The 12,350-nt window shown below is 41.3% G+C and overlaps 2 protein-coding genes across 9 annotated transcripts in view; one reads left to right on the top strand and one right to left on the bottom strand.

Moving 5' to 3' along the window:
• Window positions 1-4,189: 4,189 nt before the first annotated feature.
• Window positions 4,190-7,412, top strand: LOC132761632 (putative peptidyl-tRNA hydrolase PTRHD1). The gene is made up of 2 exons (XM_060754677.2): window positions 4,190-4,423; window positions 7,031-7,412. The coding sequence occupies exons 1-2, from the start codon at window positions 4,229-4,231 to the stop codon at window positions 7,199-7,201; spliced, it is 366 nt and encodes a 121-aa protein (XP_060610660.2). The 5' UTR covers window positions 4,190-4,228; the 3' UTR covers window positions 7,202-7,412.
• Window positions 7,413-10,555: 3,143 nt separating this feature from the next.
• LOC132761633 (nuclear receptor coactivator 1) overlaps window positions 10,556-12,350 on the bottom strand; it is a 450,982-nt gene continuing 449,187 nt past the window's right edge. For 7 of the 8 annotated variants that reach the window (XM_067462609.1, XM_067462628.1, XM_067462611.1 and 4 more), the window contains one exon: window positions 10,556-12,277. In XM_067462609.1, coding sequence (XP_067318710.1) covers window positions 12,110-12,277 — 168 coding nt within the window. In that variant the 3' untranslated portion in view covers window positions 10,556-12,109. The remainder of the gene's footprint in view (window positions 12,278-12,350) is intronic. The other variant, XM_067462629.1, reaches the window with a different exon arrangement.

Genomic DNA, 12,350 nt, shown 5'->3' with positions numbered 1-12,350 from the left:
AGTATATAATAAAGAAGAGTGTTTGTTTGTATAGGACAGAGGGCGGACAGAGGGCAGACAGAGGGCGGAAGGTGTATGTGGCAGCGTTCTGATTGGCTGCCGCTGTGGTGCTATTTGCATATGGTCTCTGATTGGGCAGCTTCAATAGGAGCCCCTGGTGGAGAAGAGGGTTCATGGCAGAAACGGGGCATGACAGAAGGAAATTTGCATATGGTCTCTGATTGGCCAGCCTCAAATCCAACATTCTGAGATGAGAAAGAGAGGAAAGGAAAGGCCGGGCGCTGGGTCAGAACACTCCCAATACAGACCGAAATAGGCACACAGAGCCCCCATCACCCACACGACATCCTACTGCAGTTTGGAGGACTATGAACCATGGATGATGGGACTTGCAGTACCATCACTCACATTCTGAGACCGCTGCTAACCTCATCCAATGACTGATCAGGACCATACTTCGCACATAGACCTCTCATGACCCACTGTACGTCCTGGTGTGGTTTGGCCGGGGATGGACCGTGGATTATGGGACTTGCAGTACCATTGCTCAATTCTTCAGACCACTGAACCCTCATCCAATTACCAATAAATACCAAACTTGGCACACTGAGTCTCCATGACACACTCTACATCCAGGTGCACTTTGAAGGAGGATGCACCATGGACGATGGGACTTGCAATACCTGCACTCCCTTCCTAACACCATTACAACTGCCAACGATGATGGATCAGGATCACAATTTACACAGAGACCCTGCATAACTCACTCTACATCCTGGTGCGGTTTGGAAGAATTTGACAATGGATGATGGGACTTGCAGTCACTTCCTGAGACCACTGAGAACCTCGCCAATGACTCATCAAGACTAAACTTGGCACATGGAGCTTCAATGACCCACTCTACATCCTGGAGCAGTTTGGAGGACGACAGACCATGGATGATGGGACTTCAAGTACCTCCACTACCCAAGACTGCTGCAAAACTCATCTAATGACCACTCAAGACCAACGTTGGCACACAGAGCCCCCATGACCCACTCTACTCCTGCTGCAGTTTTGGAGAAGGGTGGACCATGGATGATGGAACTTCCAGTACCTTCACTCACATTCTGAGACCTCTGCAAACCTCATCCAATGACGGATCAACACCAAACTTGGCACATAGACCTCTCATGACCCACTTTACGTCCTGGTGTTGTTTGGAAAAATTTGGAGATGGATGATGGGACTTGCAGTACCTTTGCTCACTTCCTGAGACCACTGAGACCCTCGCCAATGACTAATCAAGACTAAACTTGGCACATGGAGCTCTAATGACCCACTCTACATCCTGCTACAGTTTGGAGGAGGACAGACCATGGATGATGGGACTTCAAGTACCTCCACTCCCTTCAAAACATTGCTGCAACTCTCTTCTAATGACCGATCAAGACCAAACTTGGCACACAGAGCCCCCATGATCCACTCTACATCCTGCTGCAGTTTGAAAGGGGATGGACTTTGGATTATGGGACTTGCAGTACCTTCACTCACTTACTGACACCACTGCCACCTTCATCTAATGACTGATAAAGACCAAACTTGCCATACAGAACCGCCATTACCCACTTTCTCTAATAACCCGGGCAACGCCGGGTCCCCAAGCTAGTATATATATATATATGAAGCCAGAACCTAAATGAGGTTAAATTTATTTAAATTTACCAATCGTTTGAGAAAAGTCAGACAGGAACTACAAAGTTCAAAGAGCAGTTATTAAAATAATAATAATAATAATATATTATTATTAAATAATAAAATAAATAATATTATTATTTAATTAAATAACATATTAAATAATATATTAAATATATTATTATTATTTTAATAACTGCTCTTCGATAATACTAATATATTAAATATATTATTAGTTTAATAACTGCTCTTTGATGATGATAATAATAATAATAATATATTGTGTTGTTGTTCATTCGTTCAGTCGTCTCCGACTCTTCGTGACCTCATGGACCAGCCCATGCCAGAGCTCCCTGTCGGCCGTCACCACTCCCAGCTCCTTCAAGGTCAGTCCAGTCACTTCAAGGATGCCATCCATCCATCTTGCCCTTGGTCGGCCCCTCTTCCTTTTGCCTTCCACTTTCCCCAGCATCATTCCCTTCTCTAGGCTTTCCTGTCTCCTCATGATGTGGCCAAAGGACTTCAACTTTGTCTCTAGTATCCTTCCCTCCAGTGAGCAGTCAGGCTTTATTTCCTGGAGGATGGACTGGTTGGATCTTCTCGCAGTCCAAGGCACTCTCAGAACTTTCCTCCAGCACCACAGCTCAAAAGCGTCTCTCTTCCTTCGCTCAGCCTTCCCGAAGGTCCAGCTCTCACATCCGTAGGTGACTACAGGGAAGACCATGGCTTTGACTAGGCAATGGATCTTGGTTGCCAGTCTGATGTCTCTCCTCTTGACTATTTTATCGAGACTGGACATTGCTTTCTTCCCAAGAAGGAAGCGTCTTCTGATTTCCTGGCCACAGTCTGCATCTGCAGTCATCTTTGCGTCTAGAAATGCAAAGTCTGTCACGGCCTCCACGGTTTCTCCCTCTATTTTCCAGTTGTCAATCATTCTTGTTGCCATAATCTTGGTTTTTTTGATGTTTAGCTGCAACCCGGCTTTTGCGCTTTCTTCTTTCACCTTGATTAGAAGGCTCCTCAGCTCCTCCTCGCTTTCGGCCATCAGAGTGGTGTCATCTGCATATCTGAGGTTGTTAATGTTTCTTCCAGCAATTTTCACCCCAGCTTTGCATTCATCAAGCCCCGCACATCCTCGCATGATGTGTTCTGCATACAAGTTAAAAAGGTTGGGTGAGAGGATGCAGCCTTGCCGGACGCCTTTCCCAATCTTGAACCAGTCTGTTGTTCCGTGGTCAGTTCTGACTGTTGCTCCTTGGTCCTTGTACAGATTCCTCAGGAGAGAGACAAGGTGGCTTGGGATGCCCATCCCACCAAGAACTTGCCACAATTTATTATGATCCACACAGTCAAAGGCTTTAGAATAGTCAATGAAGCAGAAGTAGATGTTTTTCTGAAACTCCCTGCCTTTCTCCATTCTCCAGCGGATATTGGCAATCTGGTCTCTCGTTCCTCTGCCTTTTCTAAACCCAGCTTGAACATCTGGCAACTCTCGCTCCATGTCTTGCTGGAGTCTTCCTTGCAGGATCTTGAGCATTACCTTACTGGCATGAGAAGTAAGGGCCACTGTACGGAAGTTGGAGCAGTCGATCGCATTTCCCTTTTTTGGTATGGGGATATAAGTTGATTTTTTTCCAGTCTGATGGCCATTCTTGTGTTTTCCATATTTGCTGGCAAATGGCATGCATCACCTTGACAGCATCATCTTTTAAGATTTTAAACAGTTCAGCTGGGATCCCGTCGTCTCCTGCTGCCTTGTTGTTAGCAATGCTTCTTAAGGCCCATTCAACCTCACTCCTCAGGATGTCTGGTTCTAATTCATTCACCACACCGTCAAAGGTATCCTCGATATTGTTATCCTTCCTATACAGATCTTCTGTATAGTCTCGCCACCTTCTCTTGATCTCTTCATTAAATAGGTATACCACAATATATAGAATACACTACCAGTATGGATATGTGTGTGTATGTGTGTGTGTATATATATATATATATATGAAGCCAGAACCTAAATGAGGTTAAATTTATTTAGATTTACCAATCATTTGAGAAAAGTCAGACAGGAATTACAAAGATTGAAGAGCAGTTATTGAAATAATAATAATATATTATATTATTATTATTAAATAATTAAATAAAATTATTATAATATAATTAAATAATATATTAAATATATTATTATTATTTTAATAACTGCTGTTCGATAATAATAGTATATTAAATATATTATTAGTTTAATAACTGCTCTTTGATAATAACAATAATATATTATTATTAAATAATTAAATTAATGTATTTGATAATAACAATAATATATTATTATTAAATAATTAAATAATATATTAAATAATATATTAAATACTTATTATCATTATTATAAAAAAACATTCCCATTCCTAATATTATATTAAACATAAATAGAAACTTGAATTCCTGACAGACCTGACAGATGGCAACGGATGCTCCAAACGGTCAAAAAACCCGCGCGGAAGGAAGGGCTGGAAAGCACCGGAAAGGCGTCATTCTCTTTCCTGACGTACGGAAGTCACCAAAGATGGCGGCGCGCGTGCTGATACAGTACGTGGTGCTGAGAGGCGACCTGCGGAGGGAGCCCTTTTCCTGGCCGATGGGGGCTACGGTGGCCCAGGCGTGCCACGCCGCAATCGCTGCCGTCCACGCGCACTACGCGCACCCAGACACAGCCGAGTACTTAGCGCAAGGCGGCAGTATGAGGACTGTAGTGCTTGAGGTGGGTGAAGGAAGAGAGGCGCATGCGCAGGGAAAAGGTGGAGGAAAAGGCGGGGCTTGGTTCCCTAGGGAACGGGAGAGCCAATAGGCGCCGCGGGGAGCGAGAGAGAGAGCCAATAGACGCCTCTTTCAACCAACTGGGGCCCTCCAGGGGTTTTGGACTTCAACTCCCACAATTCCTAACAGCCGGCACGGCTGTTAGGAATTGTGGGAGTTGAAGTCCAAAACCCCTGGAGGGCCCCAGTTGGGACTTGAGCTGTGTATGGCATATTTAATATATTAGTATTACTATTTTGCAATGTTATGATATATATTCTTATATTGTATCATTATTATACTGTATTACATTATATTATCAATATGTTGTATTATATTATATATTATTATATTATAATAAATCAATATTATATATTATATATTAGGATACTATATTGTATTATTAGCCTAACACAATATTACAATTATATAGTACTAAATTTCATATGATACATGATATTATATAATATATTATTATATTATATCAATATATATATATATATATATATATATAATATTTTATATCAATATTATATATTATGATAATACAATATATTGTATTATTAGCCTAACACAATATTACAATTATATATTACTAAATTGCATAGATACATGATATTATATATTATTATATATTATTATATTATATCAATATATATTATATTATATTATATCAATATTATATATTATATATGATAATATAATATATGTTGTATTATTAGCCTAATACAATATTACAATTATATATTACTAAATTTCATATTGCTATTATCAGTAGCAATTATATTGAATATATTAATATTACTATATTACAATATTATGATATATTCTTATATTGCATTATTATTATACTGTATTACATTATATTATCAATATGATACATGATATTATATATTTTCAATTATTATATTATACTATATCAATATTATATATTATGATAATACAATATATTGTATTATTAGCCTAACACAATATTACAATTATATATTACTAAATTTCATATTACTATTGTCAGTAGCAATTATATTGAATATATTAGTATTGCTATATTACAATATTATATATTCTTATATTGTATTAGTATACTGTATTACATTATATTATCAATATGATACACGATATTATATAATATCATATATTATTATATTATAATGTATCAATATTATATATTGTGATAATATAATATATTGTATTATTAGCCTAACACAATATTAGAATTATATATTACTAAATTTCATATTACTATTATCAGTAGCAATTATAATTAATATATTAGTATTACTATATTACAATATTATGATATATTCTTATATTGTATTGTTATTATACTGTATTACGTTATATTATCAATATGATATATAATATATTATTATATTATTATATTATAATATATCAATATTATATGTTATGATAATACAATATATTGTATTACTATATTAAAACATTATGATATATTCTTGTATTGTATTGTTATTATACTGTATTACATTACATTATCAATATGATACATTATATTATAATATATAAATATGATATATTGCGATAATACAATTTCTGTTTTCTGTTGGTCTTGGAAGTCCTGTGTGCCAATGGGATTTTGCCCTGCATGAATACGAGTCTAGTTCCTAGATCTAGGGAAGTCATGCTCTTTATATTTTGATGATAGAACCAATTAGGCAATGACATCGATAACCCAGGAACGTAGTGGGATCTGGATCCAGAAACTGGGTTATATGGCAGTGTAGATGGAACCACAGAAATGCAGCTAATGGTTGAGGCACCAAAAGGTATGTCTATCAGTGTACTCATCATCAGTTGGCCAATCGTTATGCTAGACCAGTGGTTCTCAACCTTCCTAATGCCGTGACCCCTTAATACAGTTCCTCATGTTGCGGTGACCCCCAAACATAACCCTAACATTATGAATCGCCATGTAAATAATGATTTGCAGGATGTATATTCACTGGAGCAAATTTGGTATGCCCAAATTTGAATACTGGTGGTGTTGGCGGGGGGATTGATTTTGCCATTTGGGAGTTGTAGTTTCTGGGATTTATAGTTAACCTGTAAACAAAGAGCATTCTGAACCCCACTAACAATGAAATTGAACCAAAGTTGGCACACAGAACTCCCATGACCAACAGAAAATACTGGAAGGGTTTGGTGCGCATTGACCTTGAGTTTGGGAGTTGAAGTTCGCCTATATCCAGAGAGCACTCTAGACTCCAACAATGATGGCTCTGGACCAAACTTGGCACGAATACTCAATATGTTCAAATGTGAAAACTCATGGGGTTTTGGGAAAATAGACCTTGAGATTTGGGAGTTGTACTTGCTGGGATTTATAGTTCACCTACAATCAAGGAGCGTTCTGAACCCCAACAATGATAGAATTGGACCAAACTTCCCACACAAAGACCCCCATGACCAACAGAAAATATTGTGTTTTCTGATGGTCTTTGGCGACCCCTCTGACACCCCGTCCCGACCCCCAGGTTGAGAAACACTGTGCTAGAGTTGTGTATGTCATGGAAACCCTGATTATGATTCTCCCTTCCTTCCTTCCTCTTAGGCCCCCGATGAGCCTGCCTTGAGTGCCTTGGCAGACACTCTGCAGCAGAATGGGATTGACCACAAGGTCTGGGTGGAGCAGCCAGAAAACATACCCACCTGCGTGGCCTTACGCCCGTATCCGAAGGAGAGCGTGCACCACCTTCTCAAGACCTTCAAGCTCCTGAAATGACCGCCTTCATTCTTCTCTAGGCACAGGACAGCATTGGCTAGGAAAAACCAGTACAACTGGGTCCTCCATGACTTATGGCAAAGCCACTCGAAGGTACATCTTCTGAAGTGGTCTTCTTCTCGGTGCAGGATGTTGGACACTATTGCAACTTCAGGCCCAGAGCTTCTGTACAACATGGTTATTAAACAGATGGCTTTTGTGCTCCTTGCAAGGCTTCTTGTATCTTTGCAGTATGCTTTAAGGCAGGGGTGTCAGGACTCATTTTCATCAAGGTCAAAATCATAGAGAACTGGAGGAGACCAAATAGGACATCTAGTCCAACCCCAATCTGAAATTATGCAGGTAAAGCACCAACAAAGCACCCCTGATAGATGGCCACCCAGCATCCAAAGAAGCTTCCACTATACTCCGAGGCAGAGAGTTCCACTGTTGAACAGTCAGAACGTTCTTCCTAATGTTTAGGTGGAATCTCCTGTCTTGCCATTTGAACCCATTGCTCTTCTGGTCTCCAGGGCAGTGGAAAACAAGCTTGCTCCCTCTTCCTTATGGCATCCCTCCAAATACTTAAATATGTATTGTCGAAGGCTTTCATGGCCGGAATCACTGAGTTGTCGTAGATTTTTCGGGCTGTATGGCCATGTTCTAGAAACATTCTCTCCTGATGTTTCACCTGCATCTGTGGCAGGCATCCTCTGAGGTTGTGAGGTCTGTTGGAAACTAGGAACATTAGGTTTATATTGATGGGGATTGGAAATATATTGTATGGCAAGAACACTTTTCCTCTGGGTGGATCTTGGTCCTGACTCTCGGTCTTGCAGCTCTTCTGATGTCTGTGGTGAAGTCTCCATTGGCCTACCTCCAACAGACAAGAGTTCTTTCTCCCACCCAGGACATTCCACAGATAGATAAACCCCATTTCCCTAGTTTCCAACACACCTCACAACCTCTGAGAATGCCTGCCATAGATGCAGGCAAAACATCAGGAGAGAATGGTTCTAGAACATGGTCAGACAGCCCAAATAACCTACTTAAATATGGCTCTTATATCTCCTTCTCTCAACCTTCTCTTCTGGAGACTAAACAGACCTAGCTCTTTAAGCCGCTCCTCAGGGGGATTCATGGTCTCCAGACCTTTGATCATTTCAGTCACTCTCCTCTGAACATCATCTTATGGTTGCCTCCAAAGGGCTGTTGAATGTATGGCAGTAGAGATGTCAGAAGGCAGAAACTTTAGGGCAAGGTGGTCAGGTTTTCTTCAAACTGAATCACAGAGCAAAGAAATAGCAGTGAATATCTAAAGTGTATAGTTGTATGAGAATATCAGCACAACGTGTGGCTTGGGGTAGGGTAGGGTCACTGCCCTATATGCCAGGATCCAATCCCAGATTATCTGATTTAAACTGGATTATATGCTAGATAATCTGGATTAAGATCCTGGGATATACGGGCAGAGTGGAAAGGGCCATAGAGAAGCAAATTCTGGGTTTAGGAATATTCCAAAAGGCACTCCAAGTGAAACACACCATGCTTATTATAGACATAGTTGTGATACAAGTGTATTTAGAAAACTGCAGACACTTCTGGTTCCACCGCTTCAAAGTTGATATTGTAGAGCTATTGTTACCATGTGCTTCAGATGTTAGGATTTGGCCAAAGTCTCTTTGGGTTTTTGAGGCTGAGCATGGATTTGAACCCTGGTCTCTCGGAGTTTTGGTCCAACATCGAAGCCACAAAACTTGCAAGTCAATTCCAGTATAAGGAATGGCACTTTCCTCCAGATCTGAACCCTAGTTTTTCCAGAGCTCTATATTTCAACCACTGCATCACACTTATGGTTGCTTGAATATTATAGATACCAAAAGAGGTAAGTGCAATGGTCAATTGGTAGAAGCAACGCTTGGCTTCTGAAAGGTCAAGGATGGGGATGGGCCAGCTTGGGCCCTCCTTGTGTTTTGGACTTCAGCTCCCACTACTGGCTGTTAGGAATTGTGGGAGTTGAAGTCCAAAACACAAGGAGGGCCCAAGCTGGCCCATGCCTGCTTTAAAGAATAGTAATAATGTTTAATTCTATTGTAATGTTTCATATATTTGTAGATTTAAAATTGTATTGAAATGTAAGCTGTTTTGGCCCCTTCCACACAGCTGTATAAAATCCACACTTAACTGGCTTACATGGACTCTGATAATGCAGTTCAAAGCAGATATTGTGGATTATCTGCCTTGATATTCTGGGTTATATGGCTGTTTGGAAGGGCCCTTTCAGACAGGCCCTATATCCCAGGATCTGATCCTAGGTTTTCTGTTTATCCCAGATTATCTGGCAGTGCAGACTCATATAATCCAGTTTAAAGCAGAAAACCTGGGATCAGATCCTGAGATATAGGGCGTCTGGAAGGGCCCACAGTCTCCTTATGGAGACAAAAGTGGTGTATAAATAAAACGTAATATTAAATTGTAGAACAGAAATCTGTTCCTGGTTTGAAAGTGTTATTTTCTTTTTAATTGTGCAGCCCTTACTTTGGAAGTAGTAGTTCTCATCCAGAAACTGTGTGACTGCCACAAACTATTGGCTGTTCAAACAGTTTGCAGACAGACAGAAATTATGACATTAAAACAGGCATGGGGCAAGCTTGGACCCTCCAGGTGTTTTGGACTTCAACTCCCGCCATTCCTAACAGCCTTAGGCCCCTTCCTTTAGCCAAGAAGCAGGAATATTGCATTCAAATCACCCCTGAGAACTGGGAAGCCCTGGCCCTTGACCGCTCCAGCTGGAGGTCAGCTGTGACCAGCAGTGCTGCAGAATTTGAAGCGGCACGAATGGAGGGCGAAAGAGAGAAACGTGCCAAGAGGAAGATGTGTCAAGCCAACCCTGACTGGGACCGCCTTCCACCTGGAAGCCAATGCCCTCACTGCGGGAGATCATGCAGGTCAACAATAGGGCTCCATAGTCACCTACATACCCACCGCCAGTACATCGAACTTGGAAGACAATCTTACTCGGACAAGTAAGTAAGTAAATAAGTCAGCCAAAATATTGCCACCATGTGTATGTTGGTGGGAAGGAGAACACAACAACAAACCAAACCCTGTCAAGGGGAAACCTTTACCTTTACTGGTAGTGTGTGGGATTCTGACTTCTTTTGAGTTGTAGGGCCTTGGGCAATGAGTGGGATGTTGTGGGAGAGAGAGCAGCAACACAAAAGGGGTTTCAGCCAAAATATTGACAATGACCTCCTTGGCATACCCCCCCCACCGCCTCTTTTCCCCAAAGGCCTTGCAAGTGTCCCTTCTCTTCCGACCCGCAAAGGTGGCGTCTTCCCAGGTCTCGAAGGAATAAGGCAACGTCAGCCACAATCGTTTTGTCTCTTTGTTTTTTTTAAACTCTTGCAAATTCAATTAACAAAAAGCTACACAGTTTTTTTTTGTTTTTCACACATCCAACAAAATTCCAGAAAGAGGAAAGAAAGAGCCCCCTCCTCCCCGCCCGCCCCCTCCAAAAAGCAATGCTATTTAAGAGCAATCCCCTTTAAGAGAACTAAAAAGAGAAGAAGGAAACCAAATTGTACAAGAAGTTTGTCTGTTTGTTTGTTTTGAGCTATTTACATTGAAAGGCCTGAGAGCGGGGCGGGGTGGGCGGCAAAGAAGAAGCTTGTCTCCCGTTCTGCAAAGAAATGCCTTTTAAAAAATTATAATCAATATTATTTTTTTTAAATAGTTTTTAAGCTACTTTGGCTGTTAAACAGAATCAAAGCAGAGAACCGACTGCTTAATTTTAATCTGATTTTCTTTCTTTTTAAAAAATATCTACAATAGTGGCCGGAGGAGGCGACTTGGCCGAGAGCTGCGCATCCCTCCCTTCATTCGGACAGGACTTGGGGCGTAAGTCCTATGGAAATGAATGGAAGGACGGCGGTCCGGAGGGCACTTGGTGCGTTGCTCTCAGAGCGGCGGTGGCCTCCTCCTCCTCCTCCCTCCCGCTAAAAATATTGCAATTATTCCCCCAAACTGTACTTATATTAGTTTTTGTGTGAGAGTCCAACCCACCCTGTTTCTCATATATATATATACAGAGGCCTCTTTTTTTTCACACCTTAGGGAGGCGGTCTATATACCGGTAATAAAACATATGGGGTTTTGGGGGGGAAATGGGTGGGTCAAAATACTCTGTCATTAATTATTATTACTATTATTATTATCATCATCATAATTCTTATCATTCTCGCTTTCCTCAAAATTGACAAATTCACGATTGCTAGAAAAAAGCTGATTGCACAAACAGGTTGGGGATGGGGGGCGGGCGATGGGGGGCGAAGGGTGCGTGTCTTCAACAGCGGAAAGCGTCTCTTCCCAGAGAAGAGACGGGCAGGATTGTCCCCCCCCCCCCCCGATTCCCGTTCGGCTGAAGGCGCAAATCAGTGACAGATCCAGCTGAAACTGAGAACCCGAATCCCCCTCCGATTCCTCCTCTCTCGAAACGCCCAGCAAAATGCCCTTTTCCCCCCCTCGTGCTCCGTCCCACCGCTGCTCCCCCCCCGCAAAGAACCTCCATAAGGGATAAGAAGCCAGCAACTGATTACAAAAATAAGGATCATCTCTAAATTTTGGCTCAACTGTTCCGTCTTGTCGCTCTTTTGCTGACATCCAACACCTTTAGGAAAAAAATAATAGTAATAAAGATAGAAAGGAAAACAAATTATTTTGCTCCAAACACTACCAGAGCCGAAGAAGGAGAAGAATGGCTGAAAGTGTTTTTTTTTTTTTGAGATATCAAAAATCTCAGAAAAATATATAATATATATTTATATATTTATATATATCTCTGTATGTTTTAATTATTATTATTTAAATTTCACATTCCTTTTTTTCTTTCTTTTGTTTGTTTGTCATCGTCGTTGTTGAAAAGCGGGGCTATTCCGTCAGTAGCTGCTGAAGGAGGCTTTTCTGCTGGGCTTGCGGCGTCTGGGAGCCCCCCGGGGTCTTCTGGCCGCCCACCGGGCCGGGCGCGTTCAGGTAGGGGTCTCCGCCCACCAGGTTGACCGTACACTGGACGTCCGCAAAGACCTGGACCTGCTGGACCTGCCGACAGGGAGTGAGAGAGAGAGAAGGAAGGGGAGAGGGAAGGAGGGAGAGAGGAGGGAGACCCTGTTAG

The sequence above is a fragment of the Anolis sagrei genome, chromosome 1 (genome assembly GCF_037176765.1).
Source record: "Anolis sagrei isolate rAnoSag1 chromosome 1, rAnoSag1.mat, whole genome shotgun sequence".
Lineage (NCBI taxonomy): Eukaryota > Metazoa > Chordata > Lepidosauria > Squamata > Dactyloidae > Anolis > Anolis sagrei.
The sequence above is the reverse complement of the archived record's forward strand: the minus strand, read 5'-3'. Positions and strand labels throughout refer to the sequence as shown.

Bases quoted from the DNA above. Each gene is read 5' to 3' on its own strand.
- LOC132761632 (XM_060754677.2), top strand. From the start codon at position 4,229: ATGGCGGCGCGCGTGCTGATACAGTACGTGGTGCTGAGAGGCGACCTG. The intron at 4,424-7,030 runs GTGGGTGAAGGA...CCTTCCTCTTAG, and splicing joins TGAGGACTGTAGTGCTTGAG to GCCCCCGATGAGCCTGCCTT.